Source organism: Channa argus, chromosome 14, assembly GCF_033026475.1.
Source record: "Channa argus isolate prfri chromosome 14, Channa argus male v1.0, whole genome shotgun sequence".
NCBI classification, from domain to species: domain Eukaryota; kingdom Metazoa; phylum Chordata; class Actinopteri; order Anabantiformes; family Channidae; genus Channa; species Channa argus.
In genome coordinates, this window is record NC_090210.1 from 23,709,756 (window position 1) to 23,735,371 (window position 25,616).

Below are 25,616 nucleotides of genomic sequence, written 5' to 3' on the forward strand. Positions count from 1 at the left end.
TCTAAATGGAAATTGAGCATCCGGGATTGAAATCAAAGGACATGTTTTCACCATGAACATAATCGGCTTTTGAAGTTGTGTGATGGTAAAAAGCATTTGCAGAATTACAGTAATTTTTTTTTTAATTAAACTTTTTTGAACTAGTGATGCAAGAACTAGATGATGACTGTATTAAGGAATCGATTTGTTTGCGAGCTCTTGGATTAGCACAACGCTGGGCCGACCTGGATGAAAATGTGTCCCTCCTGTCTAGGTGAACGGAGTGGACCTGAATGGGCGGACCCAGGAGGAGGTGGTGTCTCTGCTCAGGGCCACGCCCATGGGCGGGGCAGTGGGGCTGCTGGTCCTACGCCAGGAAGATGCCTTCCTCCCCCGAGAAGTGGTAGGTTTGTCACTGCACCCTGCTTTCAAACGTTTCCCACAACTCGTCACCCTGTCAGCGTAATACATTTCACACGGTGACATGAAGTGCATACACTCCTCCACGCATGAATAACTGTAAATTATGGGAGTACGTGTGTCACGAGTCGCCGTTAATCCCCGCGGTCAGCGCCATGTTGTCTCCTCATTTCCACGCTAACACAACACACTAGCCAAGCACGCAGATTGATTGTCCTGCTCCATGGCTGCACTCCCCTCTATTATCAAGCTGTGGCTAGTCTCAGGGGAAACCTGTAGAGCTCCATCTTCTCTCTTTATCTCCATCGCCCGCTCCTTTTTTCCGTGCTTCGGCTCGGCCTCCCCGTCTTTCTTCATCTGTCACTCTCGCGTCCCCGTCCTTTCATTCTCGTTCACCAGGTCCCTCGCTTCCTCTCACTTTCCCTCTGTCGTTGTGTTTCCCTCTCTCTCACTGTGTTTTGCCTTGGAGCTGACTTGCTAGATTGATGGATGTGGGGATGAATAGACAGACGCAGGGCAGGTAGTGGGGGGGGGGGGGGGGGGGGGGGGAACGCATTTGGCTTGAATATCAATCAGGCGACATCCTTGCACATTACTCCGTGCAAACAACCACACAAATCTTCGTGTGCTGGTTTTTGGATGCTGCTGCTGTCACTCAGTCTGGGCAGGTGCCACTCACAGCTTGTACCTTCAATGATTCATGCAAACCGGTGCTAATTGAGTTGTTAAGTTTGTGACAACTGTTTGCAGTCCTCAACATGCCAGATGTTAATTATTTTGCAGAAAATAAGGTTTGATGTACTGCACATTGAGTTATCTCAAAGTTGTAGTTTGCAGAGAGGAAAATAAGTGCGTTTTTTTTTTTTTTATCAAATCCCATTAGTGTTGGCTTCACAGCAGTGGTCAATGATTCTCTAACTTTCTAGCTCCACTAGCGGGCTTTAGCACACACCTTATCGAGTACTAGCCCCAAACAGCCTCCCTGTTGTCATAAAATGGTCTCTACTAGCACCGTCAGCAGTCAGCGGGGCCATTAGAGGCATGGGCATCCATTCTCTAGCAAGCAGTGCCAATCAAATGGCTGACAATTATCACAGGAAGGGATGCAGACAAGGCCATTGGCTGGCTGTTGCCACGGGTGAAGTTAGATGAGGGGAGCCGCCACAGTGGTCGATACGCATCCTAAGATTAAGGCGTACTTGCTAGTTAGATGGTGGGATTTATTTGATCGGCTGTTATCAGCCACAGGGAAATGGACAAGGTGGTGTGAAAGTGTGGAGATAGACGGAGAGCGATGTGAGGTTCATTACGCAAAATGAGCATATTTAGTCTTTATCTAGAGCTTTTAGCCAGGCTAAGCAGGGGCTGTGGAGCCAACATGTTGGCTAACAAAACAAACGTTGTTTCTGACCCACACTTTATAGTCCATGTCTAAGTCTGAACAACAGTAACTATGCATCATTTTCATATCCTGCATGCTCATTTACTCACCACCTGCCATCGGTCAATCCACGCGTTCCCTCCATCACACCCCCTTCTGTGCTCAGATTTATTTTTTTTTTTACAGTCTCTGTTCATGTATGTTTTTGCTTAATTGCTTTTGGTTCTTCTGTCCAACCTTCCACCCTCTAGAACACCAAGCCTCAGATGCAATGCTCCAGAGATTTGGTAAGACTCCACCTCAACACAAGTCTGCAATTAAATCCCACTTCCCTGCTCTTTTACCACCCCTCCTTAATTTTGCCCAAACTCCCTAATGCATGGATGTTATTAATCTCTAAGAAAAACACCGAATGGAATGTTATCACCCATTTGGGATGAAAACACTAGCTTGTGCATGCACTCAGGGTCCACCGCTAAACTAGCTGGTTAATCAAAGTGCAGATTTCTAGTCATGCATATAAATGTTGGTCAGAAGCACAAGTGTTGATGTCCATCCAGGGTTGCTCTAACAAATCACAATTTCATGGTTCATCAGTATGGACTGCTCTGACTGTTCTGCTCCATCACTCCCCTCAGGGCTGTGTTTGTTAGTGAAAGTGGAGACGCACACAGGAGTTTGCTTTATTTGTCGGCTGTGGATAAGGTTGTCAGTCTGGCCTTCTTGCTGCATACTTGCTCTGATGTGTGAGGTGAATAGCAAACAGTCTGTTTAGTTTACTGAGGAGAAAAATGCAGACAGAGCTGGCTGTGCGTGACCCGGCACCAAACGCGCAAAGAAACTTTGACAACTTCAACATATGACGCCATCTGTGATGGAGGCCCTTGGCATGTCGATCCTAATATATCATATCCATAAATGCCCATGCACTGAATGCAGGCAGCCATTCCTAATCTTAGCACTGCACCATGAGAATCTACCTTCTGTGAAGAATCAGCTCTCAGCAGTTCGTACAGTATCTCCAACTGTTAGAGTACAGCGTGGTGGTTGCTCGTCGCACGTTACCCGATGAGGTTCTTCACCACAGCAGCTGTTAAAACCTCATCCGTCTTTACTGCGGATATTAAAATGCACTTCAGATTTCCATAACTCTCAATTTACATACTAAACTTGAGTTGTAATTTAACAGCCACACATTTCACGTCTTCACATCTGGGCTCACCTTCGGGTTACATCTGGCCAAGTGCAGGTAATTGGTTACGTTTTACTGTGGCACATTGGCAGTGTAATTGGCCGTTTAATTTGATGGGCGGTCGTACCTGCCAGCTGTGTAGATGATCCTCATCATGGAGGAACGTTATGGCAGGGCATTGTCGATTATCACGACTGCAGCTGGCACGCCTCACGTGCACGCACGTGCTCAGACGAGACGGCTCGCATCATTCCGTCACCCTTAGAATAAGTACCGGCTGGATTTGTACTTCTGCATTTGTCAGTGAGAAGTGGCAGCACAGTGGGAAATGCAACTGCGTTACTGCGTAGTGTTAGCACCATTTATATTTTCCCTAGTAACATCCCAGAAATAAAAATCCCGGTTAAAGTATCTGGTTAGAGCTGATGTTGTCTTAGTCTTGTCTCGCAACTTTAAGAATTTAGGGGAGTTTTAAAGTATTTTCTCCTGGTTTGGGTGTTTGCCTCCCAGAAATCAATGTGACCGCATGTACCAGAAATGCAACCACGGTCATGCTTCACCCATTTTGTCTCTTCCTGCCTTCCCTAACTTCAAACCTCCAGATGGGCCTCTCCTCTCCTCACCCTTTCCCGGAACATCAGCTGCCATAATGGATTTGGCGCCTTTCAGATGTTATCTGTTGTCAGGCGCCTCATTTTAAACATCTCACCGACAACAACAACATGACACAGCTTTAGATGCAGGGCGGGGTTCTAACCGAACACGGCAGCTTTTAATGGGCAAGCATCTTGTTTTAAGTGACAGATGATGAAGACGAGGGGCCAGTGATGCCATCAAAACTTTAATTTTGACCAACGATAGTGTCCCAGCATATCTACTATTAAGGTTTCGTTACATCTATATTTTAAATCTCTGTTATACACTTAAGAAAATGGCAGTCGGCAATAAAAATCTAACAGCATATAATATCTTTCAAGCTTTTAGACCTGCAGGTTTTTGAGGTTGGCATGGCGTGACTCATCTTGGGAGAGAGCGAGAGCTCTGTCGAGGGATATACGACAGACAACTCAAGTGCCAAAAAAATTAAAAATAAAGCACTCAATTCTCGAAATTGGTCTAATGACCCAAAAATCATCCACATTTTTACAGCAGCCTGCTAGAGGCGGTCGTTAGCTGCCTTGTTGTGTTCAGCTTACACATACTGTGTTAGTACAGCAAAGCTAATGTCTTAGCGACCTTTGGTCCGTATTAAAGCGGCTCCTGTGTCTAACCTGTTGACTTTGATTGCTCCCTTTAGCATCCAAAGCAGCCTGTGACAGCTGGGAAACCCCATTGGCTGATTGAGGTAACAGCTGCATGACATCATCAGCTTGGGTCATTATGCTATATAGGGAGAAAAGGCATCAAAGGCAAATGAGATACTTTGGGTGGCTGCACAAATATAGTGGGAGCCAGTTAATGGAGTCATTGCTTTGGTAGCAGTCTGTGAAAACATAGCACTTTGTTGGGTTTTCTCTGGGTCTTTCTCACCAGTTATTAGCCTTATATTTCCTATTTTCATTGTACTTGTTTCTGTCATTGTGCTTCTCTCTCTTCCTCTCTTTCCTCCCTCTCTCTCACACACACTTAAGACACACTTTTGGATGCCAAACCTCTTCCCTGCACCTGGATTCGACAATGGAGCGCTGATCAAAGACATCCGTCTTTACATGCCCGCCCTGATAGTTCAGTAATGGGCCCATAACGTGAACATTCGACTTCATTGTTTACGCCATTAGTCACACGAGTCTTATGGAAAATTACAGCAAAGCTGTATTGAAAAGCCATCATCAGCAGGAACGCTGCCACAACACTGTGCTATCTATCACACATGCATGTTTCCTCTCCTTTCAACACATGGAGCTGTTACGAGGTGGCAAGCTGTTAGTGCACTTAGAGCATAATTGTTTTTGCTTTTTTTTTGTTTTTAATTTGAGGGCATGATGTAGCAGAACGTGCGCAGATGACACAGCAGTGACAGTTTTTAAGTCAGAGGTTCACTATAGGTCTATGCAGTGTAGAATGATGTAAATGGGCCAAAACTCGTAAGGACAGTTTTTAATTTAGTGTGTTGAAATAACAGAACTTAAATTGCAGCTGAGTGTCAGCGCATTTTACTTAATTCTATTTTAGTAAAAGGCAGTTATGTCAGTGCATTGCACATATTTAGCCACTGCATGACATCACAGATTGTAGCATTACAGGTGGCAGAATAACAACACAGTCAGAAAATGTGTCACCGGTCGAACAATCAGTAGTTCTTTATGCTGTCTGTGACTTAAAGCCACAGCTAAACTTTCCATTAAAGGGCGGAGATGTGCCCTAATGCTGGGGGAGCTCGGGAAAAAGCACGTTGACTATCATTGCAAACTCCACAGTGTGAGCAACAAGATGACGTCAATAGAAGCAGAGAGAGGTTTAAATAAAGAGACGTCAAAGAGATGGTTTTTGCCGTTTATTTACATGTACTGCCCAAACCAGATCCTTTAATATTATGAAGTTTAATGTGGAGCGGGACTTTAAAAGGCTCCCATGACCCAGACTCTCACCAGTGCAGATACAGTCTCTTCTAAAGGCTTGGTGAGGATTGACCTTCTACTAAATGTAAATGTATAATGAATCCAACACGATTGAATGCAGTTGACCAGCTACATCATTAAAATGCTGATCAAATGAGAATCATACTGTTAACTTTTAGGCTGTGGGATCCCAGCTGAACTTGCATAACGTTATTGTAAAACGCTAGGAGCCGCCGTGATTAATGGTTGCAGCTCTGCAGCATCGAGCTCAGTGCTGTTCCTGTTTGCTGTAGCAGGACGCCCGTGACACATACGAGTCAATCAGAGAGGGACGTTCTACCACAGAACAAGCTCTCTGGCTTAATTAAAGTGATGTTTCAAGCTGCCACCTGGCCTATACACACACATCACAGCCACCCATGCAGCCCACTGCACACACACTTCATACAGCTACATGGACTGTACTGAGGATTTTACTTAGTACAGTCTCAGAAATACACCAGGCACATGGCCGACTTCTAACACACACACACACACACACACACACACACACACACACACACACACACACACGATGCACATCCACTGCTACACATGCAAGTATATTCAAACTAGTTTGCACATACGTGACGTGACTCGGAACAGCTGCCGGTGTAATTGCTCGGGGTTGGATGAAGTTATAAATGGTTTCTGGTGGGTTCTGGACTTTTGAAGAGCAAACTGCAAGAGTGAAAAGTGTGACTTTACGTGTGTCTTACGCGGTTTTGTCTGTACTGACATATATCCATCTCCAGACACACAATATGGGGCTGCTTGCTCTCGCTGTTAATCGCTCACTCTGTCACGCATGCAGACACCTGCCTTCCCCTCTTGCTCCACGCTGCGCCAGTCTCGGCTCCAGCCATCACGCAGGCATTTGATATTCATGGTCTATCAGCATGGAGCTACAGCGAGACGCATCGGTAAGGGTGACAGACCGAGCGGGGGGAATGAGGGAGGGTGAGATGGGGGGAAAATGGTAGATACGGTTGGAGAAAATAGAAGAAGGCAATAATGGAGTGTGTAGGAAAGTGGGAATGTAGTTAATGTTAAAAAAGGTGAAAAAGAGGAAGGTTTTGCAACGTGTCCACGTACTTTTAAAGGAGCAAGCAGGATGAATAAAAAGAGATACACTGCGCTACAGTGGACAGCCAACAATACTCTCCACGCCCGGCTTCCTTTCACCAATTACACCCTTCGCAGCCTCCTTCACTCTCCTGCTCCCCCCCTTTAAAAAGAAAATAAATAAAAAAATCTCCCCAGGCAACTCTTCCAGATGTCATCAAATCGACAGGTTTGTTTGGCCAAGGTTGAGCACGCCGCCAATAATCGTTTTAGGTGGTGCAGTGCAGAGGGGCGTGTGCGCACGTGTGTGTGTGTGTGTGTGTGAATCTACACCTGGTTGTTCAGTGTGTAACCGGAAATGGCTGAACAACAAGAAAGTGGCAAAAGTCTCTTTCCTTATGCAAACTGAAGAATTGTGCATTAGGTTTTTCTACACAGAACGTGTCTGCAACACGGAGGAAATGATCTTCAAAAGTACGTCGTTCACTATAATTTTAGAAACAAAGGCTGTGGTGGGAAGAAGGAGGCAGAGAAAAGGAAGGAGAGGATAGAGACGCTGGTGAAAAGGTTAGGGAGAGGAGGCAGCGCAGGGGGGGGATGAGGAGAGAGAGGAATGGTTTTCAAAACGCAAAGAAAAGTAGAGAGCAGCATAAAGAGACAGGTGACAAAAGGTGGGAGGCAGAGAAAGCAAAAAGAGGAGAGAGGGAGAGCGAGAGATACAGACGCGCAGTGGGAGAGGTGGCAGCGTCTGTCTCCTTTTGTGTTCCACATGGATTCATCCCTTTCTGTCGGCCTTTTCATTCACACTCCCTCGCTCGCTCTCCCTCCTTGTCATTGTCATGCTCGCACTCTCATTCTTTTCACCCTTTTTCTTTTCGGCTCCTCGCCTTTTCACCCCTCGCTCTATTTGTCTCCGTCCATCACTCCCCTCGCTGCCTTCACCTTCATTCAACTCAACTTACTTGATGCTTTCTTTCCTCTCTTTGCACTCCCCCCCCCCCCGACATCTGTCAAGTCCTTTTTAAAAATCCTGGAAATGTCTTCAAATTAAACGCAGTCCAAATTCATATTCCATAAATGAATCCCCGGGCCTGCATTGGCTTTACAGTACACTAAATGATTTTACAGAATATTTTTATACACTGATAAAATTATAGAGCTGCTTATTGTTCCCTTGGGTTTCTTTCTTTCAACCATCAGCTGGAGAGAAGACAAGATAATTATTGGCTAGGTTCTATAGGGAAAATATACAAATTTAGCTTCCATTTATATTAATGTTTGACATAATGTGGGCACATTTATCCTTTGCAGCTCTGAAAACTGGGCTTTCAACTTCCTGTTGCCAAACTTAATGCTTTAGTTTAGTTGCTGAGATGATATTAGCCTTCTGCCAACACTGGCTTATGATTGTTAACAAACTGGGTTATTATGAATAATGTTATGAATAAATGTGTCTCACTTTTGACATAATCAAGTAAAAATGTGTTGGCAGACCAGCAAAGCAGCGTACGTACGTCTTATTTACTCATTATTTGTAGTAACAAATGTAGTAATTATTTGTAGTAAATTAATTACAAATCCATGTGTTTTGTTGTTGGTACTTTCCTTCACTGGGATTAAAGTCCAAGAACCTCGTCTGGCTTAGAAGTCCCTCCAGCACATTGTCACTTTTATTTACCCGAAAAAAGCCCCCAGAAGATGTTGAGCCCCTTACTTTTTTTATACTGCTACTCAAATGACCACTGCAGCTGTTTTCTGCAGCAAGCAAAAACAAACCGTGGTACCTGACCAATTAGCTACACTCAGCATGACAGACACCACCCTGAAAGTCCCTGAACCTTCAGTTCTACCCACAGACCAGGGACTTTTTAAAGCGGTAGAACTGTGGCCCACAACTAAATTTAGACCCTGGTTTGTGTAGTTGGACATGCAGATAGAGACTAATGGTGCTTTTGGACCAAACAGTAGAGTGCTGAGAGCTGGTAGCGTTGTCACGGTGCTCAGATCGACGTTGTGAGTTCTGGATCAACCTGATGTGCTGCTAAAACGGACAGAAAGGATGTGTTAGGAGTCAGCTGCTTAATGCTGAAGGTCTTTTTAAAATCTGAAGTCCACGGTGGACGTGGGGGTTTCATGGGGGTAGGGTTTCATCAAAAACGTGGATGTGATTTTACAGCTTTCACAACTTTAAATTTATGATGTGAAACGATCCAAACCACGGGTTTAAACGGGTTTAACAAAACAGTCTGCACAAGGTCATTTGAGAACTTTTAGTGTAATAAGCCTAAATCAGACGACATGCTAGCGTTTACTTTCCACCAGCTATGTGCTGACCTGTCTGACCACTTCAAAAAGACTTTTCCAACATCAGACTGAATCGTCCTTTTTCTTCATCTTTGGCTGAGCAGTTATAGCTCGGGGAAACCCTGATGATGGAGTTGTCAGGTCCGTACTCGAGCTAACACCAGCTCCTTCACAGTTGTTAAACCTAGAAGCCTAAAAGTTTAGATTTTGACAACTGTTTGCTTTCTGCTGCCCGTCTGTCGAGCTGGAAACCCATCTTGAAATCTGCTGGTCTGCAACACGGGGGGAGCTGTAACAGAATTGGTTGCGTAAAACTGAAGGTTGGCAACCTGCTGAAATGGGGTTAATGATGAAGCCTAATAAACATAATTGGATTTTATTTATGCTTTAAGATTCTGATTTAGATGTAAAGTGTTTAATCTTATCGTCTGTTTATCTTAGTTTATCGACTTGTTATATTTTTACCTTTTGCATTGGCAGCTGCTCGTCGATGGGTTTTCACTGTTGAGATGTAACGATGTCCTGATTTCTTTATTCTTATTCTGACCACGCAGTTTAAGAGGATTAAATCGTTGTTTGTTTGAGTACTTTACATTTTGTTCCACGCACAATGAATTGGGCTCGAGGTTACAGAACAGTTGAATTGAATGCCTGCTCCATTCTTCTGCTTCCTTTTTAATTTAGTCTCAGACCTGCTCTAAGTAGCGTTTGTCATTCGGAAACATGCAGACACTCTGACACTGCGCTTCACGGTTGCCTGCCCTTTATCATTCTTCCTTCCTTCCCCCTCACTTCTTGCGTCCTCGTCGTCCTCCTCCACTTCGCCTCACCCTCCATCGCTCCTTCTCCCTCCTCCGTTGCACCCAGAGCAATTCCATCTCTCTCCCAGCAAACAAAGGGAGCTAATGACATGCTGACACCGAGCCTGATGATTGAATTCATTAGGCGTGCACAATAATTGCCAGGCGCAAGCATGCACGCACCCATCTATTCAGAGGACAGCTGTCAAATAACAAGCGAGAGAGAATAGCTTTTTATTGTTTAGCTGGAAGAGAGGAGGAGAATGAATATGGAGAAAGAGGGCGAGGAGCACCTGTTGTGGAGGGGAAAAGAGAGAGGGAGCACTCAGCATGTCAATTAGCCTGCTGCGGTGCAGAGGTGCTGGGAAGTTTACTGCCTGTTAAATGCGCTTGGCATCACGAGGCAGGTGCATCGTGTGTCGGAGTTGTTCTTTAGCCAGCTTCTGTCTGCGTCCTCTTAAAAACTCTCTGACCTTTGGAGTGAGAGGATTTTTAAAGAGACGTTTTCTCTTAGATGTTGAGCGGCTGAAATATCCTCGACAGAGCGATTCTGTGACTGACTGTCAGAGGGGATGTTTGTGTGTGTGCTTGGGATTAACGTGACGGGAAATGTAGTTTCAACTGGTGTTTAAATGGGTTTCATTGAGTGAACAACCTCTGTGGCCTTTTTGATCCAGATGATTTCAAAATTATAGTCTGCATTCATTATGATGAAAGATTTAACGTATTAAATTATTTAAAGTTTCACAGTAACACCAGATCGGACCATCATAAATGGCATTATGCACTCAAAAATATCATTTAAATAGAAAACCTGTTTGAAGCAGTGCTTAGTTTTTTATTCCTGGCAAAGTGGTGACTTACGCCGTTTCTGGACGTGGACACAGCTTTTACTGTGAAACAGCTGGAGGTGCATGATGGACATAGACGTGTCCAGTTAAACACCAATGTCATCAGTCAAAAGCACCGGGGGGGGGCGGTTTGTACTTCAGCCCTGCTCCAGGGGTTTCACTGCTAATTCATTCATTGTGATCGTCGGGGCCGAAACAAGTTAATGTTTTGTACCAAGTCTGATTTGTGGAGGTGGCTGCGGTGTCAACTGTAATTCCTACTATGTGGAAGATGAGGCCCACACACCAGAAACAAACAAACGGAGGGTAAATCTGTTTCACATGCAGATTAGGGACTTCGGTATTCATTTTTCATTACCACAGGTTAAATCTTTATCATGCGGCCTTGCTTTGACTTGGATTTAAGAACCAAACACTTTAATACTGATGAACCTGAACATTGTGCTGCCCTGCCTGCTTCTACTAAGTACCTGATTTAACACTTAAGGAGTGCTGGTCTGTTTAACTCTGGCATATCTGATGCCGCTAATGAGCTTGCACTCTCATGTACCTCTCTGCTATCTGCCCCGCTGCAATTTGTATGCAAGTACTTTTCATTAACCTCAAGTGGCCAAATGAATGTCCTTTCAACTTTGGCCCTTTGGCTAAGCCACAGCACCACGGTGAGCACACTGCAGGGCTAAAAGGGCTTTTGTGTTGCCACTTCAGGCTTGAATAAATCTACCAATGTTTTTACTTTGTGTGATTAAATATGCATTAGACTCTGCGAGTGTATAACTGTAATCAACTGTGAGACGTGTCCTTTGGGGCTTCCGGAAATTGCAACATCTTTACTTCTGCTGTAGCTACTGCTAGTCTTAGGGAGAATTTTAGTAAAAAAAAAAAATTAAAAGAATCAATACAATTAAGATCAGGAATGTCTGGGTTTCTTACAGAAGACGGAAGAGGACGAGTTGGTACTAACTCCAGATGGGACCAGAGAGTTCCTGACCTTCGAGATCCCCCTCAGTGACTCGGGTTCAGCAGGTTTGGGTGTCAGCGTCAAAGGCAATCGCTCTAAGGAGAACCACGCTGACCTGGGCATCTTTGTCAAGTCCATCATCAATGGAGGGGCAGCCTGCAAGGTGTGTAACTAATACACGCATCAGAAGCGTGACCCTTAGTGAGCTGCACTATTTTTATGTGTGGTATTTATTTGTGTGCATTTTAAAGTTTTAATAAATCTGATTTTACTAACTTTTCAAAACAGCAGCTGCAAGTCACGTTTCTGTGAACCTCCTGTGGTGGGAAAGGAAAATGACTTTCCTGTTCTTTAGCAGCTATAAAGAAAACACTATCTGTGATACATCTATGTGCACAAAGCTTCACGTTTTCTGTTGCTGCAGTCAATTTCACAGGTCTTTTAGCTTGATTGTTTTCTGTGCAAACAAGGCTGTGCTGACAGAGCGTGATAATGCACATAGAAGAACACATCTTGGGCGGCACTCTGACAGGGAGACTGTCTGATTAGATAAAGGTTATTGTAAAGTTGGAGATAAGAATTTTTGCCATTTTTCACGTGCATGTTTTTGGTTTGTGGGCATTTCTGTTATTAAACGCCAACAGATCCAGTTTTTGTTACGTTATTGTGTTATTTCTTATTAACCGACAGGACGGGCGGCTCCGAGTGAACGACCAGTTGATTGCAGTCAATGGGGAGTCACTGCTGGGCAAAACCAACCAAGATGCCATGGAGACGCTGCGCAAGTCCATGTCAACAGAGGGCAACAAGCGTGGGATGATCCAGCTCATTGTGGCCAGACGAGTGGCCAAAAGAAATGCGGTACGCAGCAAGGTGAAAGATGGAGTCCATGACTAATGGCCCGAGCCAGTTGTGTTCACAGCTAGGTTTATATGGCCGTAACAACAGGCCACAACGGTCAAGTTTCACCTTAACGTGAAGTAGACATCAAGTGGGTGAATAAAACAATTGTCAGAATATTGATTAATATAGAATAAGATCAGCTGGAAATTTGTAGACGTAACGATTCACCTTCATAATTAACCCTCACTGAGGTTTTGTAGCTGATTGCACAGACACCCTGCACAGTCTGCTTTTTATTGTAGTTTCTGCCAGAACATTGAACTCATCTGACACTGGTGTCTGTGATAAAAACACTACCATGACACGGGGTCATTAGGCACCACTTGAATAGGGTCCTCTCTGTGAGAAAAGTACAAGACGACTCAAAGCAAACCGCTGGGAAAAAGCCCTTATGAGCAGCAGTAAATGGTTTCATGAAATAAAGGGAAGTAGTTCACCAACCCCTCCCACACACACACTCACCTCCCTGGAGGCAGTTGGAGGAAGGAAAAAAAAACACAACATGGCTGAGAACTGAGCTACACAACTTTTTTTTTTTTCCCTTCCCATCAATGTCATGTTTTTACATTCTCTGTACACCTTGGCCTGTCGCTTGAAAGCTGCGGCTGAGGCTGTGTGCAACACGTCTGTGTGCCTGTGAACGCCTCTGGCACAGCCCGGCTTCCCTGCTCTCCTTTTCCAACCTGGTGTGTCAAACTTTTGATTTCCCCTCGGCCCGTCTGGTAATTGAAAGCAGAGGCTAAGCCTGGAGGTGTGTGTTGTGTTGTTTGTCTGCCTCCCTGTGTGCGTGTGTGTGTGTGTGTGCACGCACACGTCGCTCTGACGGCTGGTGTACGTGAACGGCTTGTGTTTTTGTAAATCCAGCTTATGCATGTATGCAGTTATTTTCAAGGATTGCGTGTCTCTGTGCGTGTGTGTGTGTGTGTGTCTTCCACTGTGCTGCGGACATGTCAAGGCAGTGAGACTTCACGGTGAGCATAGTGGATGAATAAAACTCCGGCTCTGTGAGTCCCATCAATCTCTGCTTCACATGCAGAGCTTGAGGCATGGCCTGAGGCTGTCCAAGTGTTTGGCTATTTGTAAGAAATAGTGTCCAAGGCACCATGAGAGAAGGAAAACAACGATTTCATACACTCTCACTCAGAGAGTGCTTCCATGTGCTTATGTAACCCGGTAAAAATGGGCTTTTTTTTCAGTGACTTGATTGTTTAGCTGTCGTGTAGAGACGAAGCCTGGTTACGATATTGGACGTAGGGATTAGAGAAACTGGATTTTCTGAGGTTTCTGTTAGCTCACACGGATTTCTGTGCCATCAATACACATGTATCTCTGGATAAACAGTAACCGCATTACTTCTTTGCATGTGAACACGCTGCTCAAAGCTGATTTCCAATGACTATAGAGTGTTAATACCCCACAACCACCTGTCCATCAAATATTAGTTAAAATCAAATATTACCTAATTACTCTAGGATGGAAGCGATCGATACTTTTGACGTTTTCTGACATATGGGATCAAATAATCCTGTATTTACTTTCCTCCCCACGTCTCCGTCCCCTGACAGCCAAATTCAAATCAATCCCGATGTTTGTTGTTGCATAAATCACCAGCCGGGCCGCTGCCATTCCTCCCTCCATCCCCATAGAAACCAGAGCGTTGGCATCTCGGAGCTCAATTATCAGAATAGAATATGCAATGGGCTGCAGTGCGATTTGTCAGTGTGGCCAATCCCCTCAGCCATCACTGAGGCGTTTCACCCTCGGCCCCCGAGCCGACCAATTCATTAACTATCTCATTTAAAGTCCACAGCAGCTGCGCACCACAGGTCACAGCGCCGTATGTTGACCTTTGAAATTAGCTTGTTTCTGTGTACGATTTGTTGATCTCTTTAGTGTCATTTAAGATCTTTCATTTGTGCAGGAAATGCCTTGATTTTTTTTTTTTTCACCTGCAGTGCGAGAGATGCAGGATGGGATCTTAAGAAATGTGATTTATTTTTTCTGATGCTAGATTTTAACATTCGACTTTTCTTATCGGATCCTTTCATCACACGCGTTACAGTGCCAGGCACATTTGTGTTGTAATAGCTCCTCACATAAGGGAGGCAGTTGTTTAAACGCAAGTATTTAATTGGAGCGTTGATGCTAGTATCATTACTTTTCTTCGAAATCCTTTATGATGCAGTGTCACAGCATTATATACACAGTGTATTTAATTAAAAACCAGAAGGGACAAAATATCAGTTATTTGTCTGCTCCCCTGGGCCCGTCCGCTAATCCATCTATAAGCAGCTGATTACAACATTTAAATGCAACACAATGAACTTTAAGCTCATTTCACTAAAGCACCACTGTGTTATTGATACTTTTGCCTAATTTATTGATCCCGCAACACTGAAGAAAGCTCATTTGTGCTTGGGGTTGGAAATGAAACCGTTTCTAATCTAACGGGGGTCTGAACACCAGCCCCTCGGTCTGTTTGCGTTCGTGTCTGTTTGTCTCAGTTTGTTTCCATCAAAATCCATTCGGCAGTGGTTATTGCAGCACCCCAAACCCTTCAGTGTGTGCAAAGGATCGTTGGGCAAAGACCTTCTCCCAAAATCGAATTGAGTGGGGTAATTTGGCTCCAGTATTGACTCGAGTGCGATAGTGTTATCGCTCGTTATGCGATGCCGCCTATGATGGTGGTCTTTATGGCAAGAGCAATCGTCACCTTCAGCGATAAATGCAGAAACTATAGCAGATCAATATGGTCAACGATCCAATGGACAAACAGTGTGGGCACACGCACACACTCATGTTTTTATGGGTGACAGGGCCAACAAATGGCCTATTTGTCCAGCAAACAAGAAAGTGTCATCATTGGTCCTGAGGGGAAAGTGAAGATGCTAGAAAACCAAGCTTCCCCTGAGGGAGAACGCTGGCTGGCTAAGAACCTACGGCTTAGCAACCTATTGGAAATCCATGCTCATTTATCTTGGCTATTAGACAGCTGGCATTTGCATGGATAGTTGTCTTTTGTCCATCCATAAGTATTTAGCAAATGTTAACATGGGCTTCTTCCTTTCAGTCCCGTTTTGAGACTTGGACTTAGTGCTAGTTTGGCTCTAACTTTGTCTTTGCGTCTTGTTGCAACTGTGACAAGAAGTGCAGCACAATAATTCATGGCTTCCTAGTTGAATACAAAGCTCCGTTTATTCTTTATTGTTTCTCAAAGCATTTTACAAATGGTTAAACTAGTCTAAGATGGTAAAACTTTCCCACCACAGTACTCAACAAAAGTATGGTAATTGTTCTAATAGCAACACTGTCTTTAATCAGGAGACACCAGGGAGCCCACTGGGACCCCAGCAAACCCTCAACACCTCTCTGGATGACCACGAGCGTCGAATCTCCCACTCACTATATGGTGGGCTCGAGGGCCTTGATGACAACCTGATGCCAAGAAAGGGCATGATACCACGCACAATAGGTAAGATGTGCTCCTCTAGTTCATACTGTTACCGCCCAGATTAAGCTTTAGTCTGATTCTGGTATTAGTGCTGAGTATTATTCTCACCATCCACACATGGTTAAGTGTCAGGATACGAGAGCAGCATGTGCAGTGCAGCATTTCCCTCCTGCAAGTTTGTGTTTTCTTTGTGGATTCGATGACCTGACCTGCTGGAAATGTCAGGGGAAAGAGAGAGAAAGATGGGGAAAAAAGGTCCCTCATCAATTTGTTTTTGCATATGCTCTGCATCAATACGTGATTGATTTCTGTGTTTGTGTGTGTGTGTGTGTGTGTGTGTTTTGCACATTCTCTGTCTACAAATGTGTGTTTGTGTGTGTTTCTCTTCCTAAATATATCGGTTATTGCTCCAACTACTTGGTTTGGAAGTGAATTTGTGTTTAAATAAACAGGCATATTTGTGTCCCTGTGTGACAGCTGTGACCACATCTGCTAAGAATGATTGATGGACAGAGGGTGTAGTTGCATAATGTTTTTACAAACGACAAAAAAAAGCTCTCCTGTAGACCAGATGGTGAAAGTGTTCGGCTCGCTCGTGTCTTCATGTGAGTCCATGTGAAGAGCCAAAGAAACCCTTTAGCCACTTGCATTGAATTATTGCGAGCTAGTCCATGAAGGAAGATGCACAGATACCTCATATATAAGTTAAGAAGAGGACCTGAAAGAAGAAGACGCACCGACGTATAGTGTGTTTTTTAATTAGCTCCTTCTAACTCTGCCGTATTAATCAATGCACCGTAATATCACAGCGTGAACTCTGTTTCCTTAACAAATTGCAAATTGGCCAACGTTGACACTAGTTGTTAGTGTAAACAAAAAGAATCAGAGTGATGAGTGACGACGTGTTTGTAGGTGAAGATGGAGCCAGTTTTTTTTCACATTTCAAACTAATAAACATTATGGGATATTTCCAATCTAGTGTTTCCTTCAGCATTTTCAATATTGTGTTTATTGTGTTATATGTGTTTAGTTAATGCAACAATTATTCCAAAAGAGGAAATCATCCGATTCTTGTAAGAGCCAGGGATGGATACATAAAATAAAAGTATTGGTGCCTTTAGATTTGTCACTCAGTTTGGGTTCAGTTTTACTGCAGTGGGTCCTTGGTGTTTGAGTCAATATATACCATGTCTGATTGAATCAGAATGGACCTAAGCATATGTTGTACCTGCTGTGCTTTGACATTAAAGAGGCAAAGAGAGGTCAACATGGCTAAAAACAGCCCCAACTTATTCCTGAAACACTCCGTCATGAGCCTCTTTTCTCCACGACAGGTGATGGATGCCAGCTTACCCGCAGACATAGCAGCAGATTATTATTATTAACCATCTATTGGAGACTTGGGTCTTAATATATTCTGGTCTACTTGGAACGGGTCTGGCTGTTCTCGGGTCTCATGTGGATTGTGAAAATGAATTGATGCACATCAGGTTGAGGTGTGTTTCAGGTCCCCATGGAGACCTCTAACAGACCGACTTGAAGGATGACTTAAACCACAGTTAACTGGTCAGATTGAGAAGGGAGAAAAGAAAATGCGACAAGTGAAATATGAAGTTGTTATTCATATTGGACCTTTTGCCCTCAATCTTCACCTAAATAAGATTAAGTGTTGGAGTGATACATCATCATTATCAGCCACCTCAAGAATAAGAGGGATTATACAAAAGGTGCTCACCTGAGTGCTGTCAGAGGCATCCATCCCTCACACTCTGAGGATTACAAGAACACAAGGTGACAGTCCCGACTCCCTCTCTGCCGTGTGCCTTTCTATGGCTTCTCTTCACACTGGTCAGTTCATGCACTGAAATGATGAGGTCTCCTGCTTATTAAACACCTAATCAGCACAGGGATTTTTTTTTTTCCTGGTAATTTAGGGAAAATATTCGTCAAGGTGGCTTCTCAATCAGGAAAAATCACATTGGTCTCTTTGCTTTTAGATGATTTCAGGCGGGAAAGCGTTAAAGCCTCATGTGAACGGTTTCATTTGTCACTGTGGGCTATAAGCAGCAGAGGATGGAGGTCAGCAGGCTCAGGGTTTAAGCTGCTAGATTCGGCTTGATGCTTTCCTCAGCATGCACCCTTCTTAAAAACGCACTTACATTAACAAGCAAAGGATTAGAAACGTGTCCCTGAATTTAAAAACGACAGATATTTTCTCCAATCTGTATAACAGTATCAGATATCATTTTGATAGTGTAGTTAAGTATCGGCCAGTTCAAATAAGCACTGGATTACCTGCGTTTGTATTAGTGTTTAAGTCGCATCTAAGTATTTCGGATAAATAACACACGTTCCATGATAAATTTAGCGTTTTCTTTATCATTTTCCGTCCTTTACTGTTGCAAACTTCCTGAATGTGGGTAAACACGACCTTTGGTTTGAGGGTGCAGATGTCCCACCTTTCCTGGAAGTTGTGACCGTTTCTTACATATCAGCAGCTGCTCCCTGACGTCCTTAAACTATATACAATATTCCAGAAATCGTTTTCCTTCTCTTGTTGTTCGTGGCTCTATCATCGTCTTTATGGATATGTTTTACTTTAAGCAAGCGGCATCACATAGCTTTACCAAGCTCTCATCAGCAGCTCTGCTGTGAGGCGTTCAGGGACGGTACAGCACTGAGGGACAAATTTGCAGAAAAGTTGCGGTGACAAAATTGCAACATTATACAGAATTCACTGGGATTTGTTGAGCGTGTGTGTGTGTGTGTGTGTCGGGGCAGATTACTGTTTCTATGGGGGAAATTGTCTCCAATTTTAGTACGGTGGGTTTTTTTATGCAGTGAGCATTTGTTCGATTTGTTTTTAAATCTTTCTGTATTAGGGGGACAAAGAAATCTCAGAGAAATGAAATCCAGCGCTGCCTGCATGGCTACATACCCTAGTTAAAACTGGAGTGTTGCGTGTAGTGTTAAGACGAAGCTCAGCCACTGTTTTGGATCAGACTTTTTGATGACACACTAGGGTCAGTAACTTTCAACTTGTGTCATTTTGGGTTGACAATAATGTGGCAAATGGACAAGTTGCCACATGCATTTTCTCTCTTTGCATTAACATGAACGTGGCAATTCGCACGTAGCAGTTGTGCCAGGACTGCCTTGAATACCATGGAGAGGTCTGGAAAGTATTCTGGTCTGCTTTCAGCCGGCGCTGCGCTGCTGTTCAGAAGGCAAATCTGGAAGATGGAGCTGCACTTGGCAGCTCCCAGATGTGACCGTGTGTGAATATGAAGCAGAGCTGTGCATGCTCAGCAAACCTCCTTAGACTAAATGAAAGTGTGTGTGTGTGCGCTCCTAGCCTGTGAGCCTGTTCTCTCTTCGTCAGGTTGCCACTAAACATAAATCATGCATTAGGCTTTCTTAGAAGACAACATCATTCCCATTCAGAACATAGCAGCTTGTGTTTTGGCCCGTGCACCCTCTTAGATCATTCGCTGGCTTTCTGCAATCTGAAGATGCCAGGGATAAGAGAGCGACCTAATTATTCCTTCAGGCCAATAGCTTTCAAGGCCCAGCATCCCTGGCAATAACCTCCTTACTAATTATGCAAATAGACTAAGACAACAACTGGAAAAAAAAAAGCGGGGGGGGACACTTCTGCATCTCTTTTGCCCGGGTTGTTCTCATTACTTGCTATCTCCATTTTCATCCAGAAAATTGCCCCCCCCCCCCCCCCCCCCCCCCACGGCTAGTTAGTGTCCCCCTTTGCCCCCAAGTGCTTAGTAGTTTTGCACAAAGGATGTAATCATTTCCCAGAGAATCTCAAATAAAATGCCACCTATTGTTCCTGTGCAGCTCAGTCACAAATTATTACAGCCACTGGGAAGAATAACGTGTGTTTATTGGTTTTATTCTCAGGTGATGCTGCTCCCTCCACATGGCAGCACTATTGTTGCTGGTGGATTGCTGCCCTCGGGTGCTGGCACTAAAACAAAAGAGGCTTTTTTACCAAGCTAGAGAGTTGACAGATTCATTGGTTTTCTACTCAGTAGCTGCCAGTTGATTGTGCGGCAGTGATTCAAACTGTGACATTGATGGGATTCTCAGTGTTGCGCATTGGACTGCTTAGGGAAATGGGATTAAGTGGTTGTGTGAGTGCACGCATTGGTGTGTGTGTGTGTGGTCTGAGAGTGAGAGAAGTGGCCATGCTGTGCTCGAGGACTCACCCGGACTCCCAGATTCACTGCGAATAATAAACACACCCAGCAGGAGGGGCTGACAGAAGCCCAAGCACACACAATGTAACAGATGTACTTAATGCAGTGAAGGTCTGAGCAGGTGAAGAACGTGAACTCACACTTTTTCCCGTCCAGTCCAACAAACTTAAGACAGTAGACTAATAAGTGATGTAGGATGATGGACATTATTCTTGGGCACAAACTGAAACTATCATTTTTTTGGTGAATTGTCAATCAGCAGCTGAATCAAACTTTGTACCACTGTTACACTGACACTTGATGGCACGAGCTACATTATTGTGGTATTTTTTTTTTTTTTTAAACCCCAAAAATACAAAGTAATAACGGCTTTAATTGAATAAAAGGTCACTTTGTATCTTAATCATTTAAAGCAGTGTGACAAAGAGCAGTGACTGATGACCGATTAAACTACCTTTCCACATGCATACACACACTTTCACACCCCTCCGGCCCCCCTTTCCTTTTTCATTCAGCTCCATTTACATCAGGTCATTCACCCACACTGACTGGAAGCAGCGGTACCCAGTTACGCATTGAGCCCCCCCCCCCCCCCCCCCCTCGGGGCTCCGTTATGAGAAACAAACTGCAGGCCTGGCTCAGACCTCCAGGTCTCTGCTTCTAAAGCCCAAATGCTTTCTGAAGACAAACGCAGTACACAAGGCTTTTTATGAGGCTTAGAAACTGCTCTTCTGTTTATACCGAGCAGCCCCCCGCTCCCAATTTCAAAATATAGATTAAACACAAAGTCACGCACTGCCTATCAATAGGACTTTTTAAGCCTTGCTTTTCACAGGCAGAGAAAGGGGAATTTTTTTTAATTTCTTTTTGCCTCAGCACAGGGAAGTTTTTATCTTTATTTGCGAGAGCACAGCTTGAATTAATCATAGTGTTCTGACATAGGAAACACCATTGTGCCTGCTGCCAAACTCCACTTGGTGTAAGCTGATTAGCCAGGAGCAGTTTCACTCCGCCTTTAAACTTAAAAATATGTTTTGCGGATGAAAAGTAACCCTGCGTGCGTTCGTTTCTTTCTTTCTTTTTGTATTTTGGCCCCTTTAAACAGTCGCTGCGATCACATGCTGGATACGCATTGATAACCATTTACTGCCCGTTTTGCAGAAAACCTAGTAACTAAAAACCACCGAAGGGTTTTGGTGTCGTGATTTTTCCAGTTTACCCGTCGGAAATGAAATGAGCAATATTTAGCCACACAACAGTCTAATTTATTTAAATCTTAATCCTTTCAGGCAAATCCTGAAAGTTTGGAACTCGTACAGTTGTGTCCACTTAGAGAAGAGGTCAGGCATCACTCAAATACCAAACAGAATTAATTTGTCATTATTATTATTGCTAACGTGTACAAGCAACATGGATGCGAATGCCCTCTAGCTCCACGTAAGCAAGCTCTATTTTTCAGCACACAGCTGGAAGCAGTGATTTCCCAGGGTCACATCACTATTAGGTTGCCAGGAAACACAGGGGACACAGATGCTGAATAGACAGATTTAAGACATATTTAAGGCAAGACAGTTTAGTCATTTGGAATCCCAGCCTTTATACTGAGCGAAAGGTTTACGTAGGCCTCGTTGCTTTATGCTAAGCTTATCGCCTCCCACCTCTAGCTCCATACAAACAGGGACAGTTGCATCTTTTGGCCATAATGAAACATCACCAGCCTTCTGGTCAACGGAAGCTCCTGCTCTTCCATGACTCTGAATTTCTTCCTCTCTGATTGTTGTGCTGGTCTTTACTTTAACCTTTTGATATTTCTGCATATATGTGTGTGTGACAGCTCCTACGTCAAAGGAAGAATAACTCAATTTGGGAGACTGAGTGAAAGCAAAGGTTAAAAATATACATCTTCTCTCCTCCAGGTAACTATCAGCTCTCACCCACTGTCAACATGCCGCAGGACGACACTGTGATCATAGAAGATGATCGGCCACCGCTTCTCCCTCCCCACCTCTCTGACCAGTCCTCTTCCAGCTCCCACGACGATGTGGGCTTCACTGCTGACATGATGCCGTCGTGGGCTAAAGAGCTGCCCATTCAGAATGACAGGTGGGCAAAACTTGAGTTGTCTTTTTTCTTCAGATACCCTTCACCTTGTCAAACACAATGTGTCTTACCTGGGGAACCACATGTGTTGTGTGTTGTTCCTGCAACACTTAACTCCCTTGAGTTGTGTGCAAAGTACACAAGCACAAAAATAAAATACATTTGTCTTATTTTTTGCACAAGGTCATAGTGTCCTCTGTTGCTGTTTCTGTACTAAGGGGGTTCTTTCTCTTGATTGCCCTCTGACTAAGCAGCTCTCACTGGCATCTCAGCCTGGTGTGAAGGACCCCTGTTCTGATGAGGACTCCCTGACGGCAATTAAGTAACCAGGGTACTCGGAGAAATCAGCTTTCTCTGGTATTCTGGTTACTAGAAATCCACATATAGATTGCAGCAGCAGAGTACGCTGACTTCTCCTGGCTCACGGGTTTTTACCGTATAGTGAAAGAAAACGCTGCTTTCTGACTTGTGTCCCGGCAAAATGATTTTCTGTCAGGCTTTACGCAGACTTTGCTTACGAAACCTGGGCTTAGTCCAGATACACTCCCGACCTTGCATCACACCCGACCCTAATTACTATCAGGTGGTGGGCCCACAGGGTGGTGGCTCCATGATTTTTCTTCGGACTCTGCCCGACCAGGGCACCAGACGCTTACTAGTTTGGTCCCCTTCCAGATATGGCTCCAGAAAGGTGCCCTGGTCTTCATATTTCAGGGGTACCGCGTTCCTGAATTGCATATCATCAGGGGATCTGTGAATCACACTTAGTCTGGCCCTGGAGGGTGGTCGGGCTCAGCCTTAGCAATAATGTGTGCCTTGAAGGAGCTAGTTGAGCTGGTCGGACATCTTATGAGAATTGCTCCCGGATGCCTCCCACCGAGGTCTTCCTGGCGCACCCAGCTGGTAGGAGACCTTGCGGTAGACCCAGAATTTGTTGGAGATTATAAATGTAACCTTTCCTGGGAATTATGAACGGTGCCAGAGGAGCTGGACGGCTGACCTGACTCTGGGTCAGAGGAAGAGAATGGATACACTTTAGACAGACTGTGTTTTAAAAATAAGGCCACATCACCCCATTTCATTCATCCAGACTGTTGCGTTTTGATATGCACATGTGTGAAATATACCTGGGGAAACCAGGTTTCTCTAATCCCCACCCTGATTTCAGATACCAGCTTTACTGTCGTCAGCTTTCTCGAGAAAGTCGACAACACGGTTACTTAAGTCCATGTAAACACACTCTCTGTTTAAAGTTTCTGGTTTTGGTTGTTACGTGCTCATCCTTCATTCAGCCATGTTCTGTAGCACTCGTCTGCTTTCTGTCCTTTCTATTCCTGCTGTAACTCATATGTTTCTTCCTGTGGGATCAATAAACTTTATCTTTCTAATTGTAATTTCCTTCACGTTCTCCATCCAGCTCCCAGAGTCCTGATGACAATAATCCGGACACGGCTTTCCAGAGGGAAGGTTTCGGACGCCAGAGCATGTCAGAGAAACGGACCAAGCAGTTTGCAGATGCTGCACAGCTGGAGATCATCAAAACGCGCAAGTCCAAGAGCATGGATCTAGGTACAACTTTTAAAAGCTCCACGATTGCTCCAAAATCTGGGTTATTTGTTTTTAGGTGGATGGGACATGTTGTCCAAGAGCCAGAACTGAGATAAAATGCTCAAACCTCCATCAGGTTTATCAGTGACATAAAGTCATATAATTTCCATATTGTTAATATGAAAGCACTTCATATTTTACTCTACACATTAGAGGCAAAGGTTCAGTGCCTCTAAGGATTAAAGTTACATACACCATGATAAGAAGCACCAAACACATCATCAATGAAGAATTCATACTTGTTGGGAAACTCGATTTTTCTCATAGGTTTGAAAATTTGTGTTAAATAATACTGCAAAAGCCTCCAAAAGCATACGAGGGATTCAGATTCCCACAAATTAGATGGATGCAGTGTTCTATTGACCAAGTACGGTTACTTTTGTTTTGTTTATTATATTTGTCATGAATCAAAACCGTGCAAACACATGGCATACATATCCATATCAGCTATAAGAGGTTACCATGTGATGTTTATTAATTTTCGTCCTTCCATAGCCTGCTGATTTGTCAATCTGAGACGTTTGTGGTATATTTCTCCATCGTGTCAGTACTTATTGATGCCATTCAGTAAAAACACTATTTCCTGGGTGATTTCACATATTATAAATCCAGGTATGACAAACTCCTGGGCCAAATGGTGAAATCCACTTCTCTTGTCCCCCTAACAAACTTTGAATATGAGGCACGTTGGCTCAAGCAGCAGCGTGTATGTCTTCTGTACATATTTCTATAGAGTCACTAGACAAAATCAGTGAACCAAGGTGACGCTTAAGTGAAGCCTTGAAGAATCTGATTTCATGTAACCTTGAGCTCATATTCCTGCACGCTCCTCATTTCAAACCTGTTCCTGATGTTTAAATGTATTCCACCTCTTTGCCACTTTGTATGAAAACAGACTCCGCATCTCTTGCCAAAGTCAAGAACCTCACTTTGTTGATTCACCTTGAAATGGCTTCGAACAGTTGCTGATTGCTTTGGCTGCAACAGTCTCTCTGCTCGCACTCTCTATAATCATATCTAATCTTCCTGACGAGATTGCCGCTCTGTGCCGTGTTGATATCACAACAAGTCTGATTGCTACCCTCAAACCCTCTTTTCACCCCAACCCCCACCCCCAGCTCCTTCTCTTGCATGGCGTCCGATCCTAATTGAGATGAAGCGTTTTGTGATGTTTTGCAGCACTACCTGGATGCTGCATGTGGAATGTCATTAGCACTAACTGACCCATACATGTTTGTACCTCTCCCCCCTCTTTCCGTAACAGTAGCCGACGAGATTAACCTCACCCCTCGTCTCGAGACCAACACAGGTAAGGACCGGTGCATTGAAAGGTAGAGGAAAAACTAAACTTAGCCTTCATCGCTTTTTGTTCGTAATGTGCATTTTTACAGCCTGAGCTGAGAGGTGTAAGTTCATTGCTCCATATAATAAACTAAATATTAAAATGTCAGTAAATGCCCATTTTAAAACGATGTTTAATAGCTGACATGGTTGCAAACGTTATTCATCTCTGCTGCTCTGCTTTTACACACAAATATACTTCTCTTACACTATTTATTTCTACTTTGCTTCCATCCCGGATGTTTCTGTCCATCAGTTATTGTCGGTAAAACTCTAAACTTGCTGCAGATTAAAAACCCAAGAACAAGGAAAAAGGTTTTAGCTTTGAGCAACACCTGTGCAGAAATCCTCACAAATGCAGGTATTATTTTCAATAATTGTGAAATTTATATTGGAGTTATCATACAATCTTGAACTAGCTTCACCTTTTGACTCCAGGTAATCACAAG

At 43.9% G+C, this 25,616-nt stretch overlaps 1 protein-coding gene across 16 annotated transcripts in view; it reads left to right on the forward strand.

The window, feature by feature from the left end:
- Window positions 1–25,616, forward strand: part of pard3ab (par-3 family cell polarity regulator alpha, b) — a 206,147-nt gene that overhangs the window by 105,211 nt on the left and 75,320 nt on the right. For 8 of the 16 annotated variants that reach the window (XR_010916452.1, XR_010916451.1, XM_067528707.1 and 5 more), the window contains 9 exons: window positions 254–382; window positions 2,032–2,067; window positions 4,270–4,317; window positions 11,525–11,713; window positions 12,241–12,423; window positions 15,775–15,925; window positions 22,035–22,221; window positions 23,636–23,787; window positions 25,091–25,135. Coding sequence is in view for 14 of the 16 variants with exons in the window: in XM_067528707.1 (XP_067384808.1) it covers window positions 254–382; window positions 2,032–2,067; window positions 4,270–4,317; window positions 11,525–11,713; window positions 12,241–12,423; window positions 15,775–15,925; window positions 22,035–22,221; window positions 23,636–23,787; window positions 25,091–25,135 (1,120 nt within the window). In the remaining 2 variants the exon portion in view is untranslated. The remainder of the gene's footprint in view (window positions 1–253; window positions 383–2,031; window positions 2,068–4,269; window positions 4,318–11,524; window positions 11,714–12,240; window positions 12,424–15,774; window positions 15,926–22,034; window positions 22,222–23,635; window positions 23,788–25,090; window positions 25,136–25,616) is intronic. The other 8 variants (XM_067528698.1, XM_067528700.1, XM_067528702.1 and 5 more) reach the window with 8 other exon arrangements.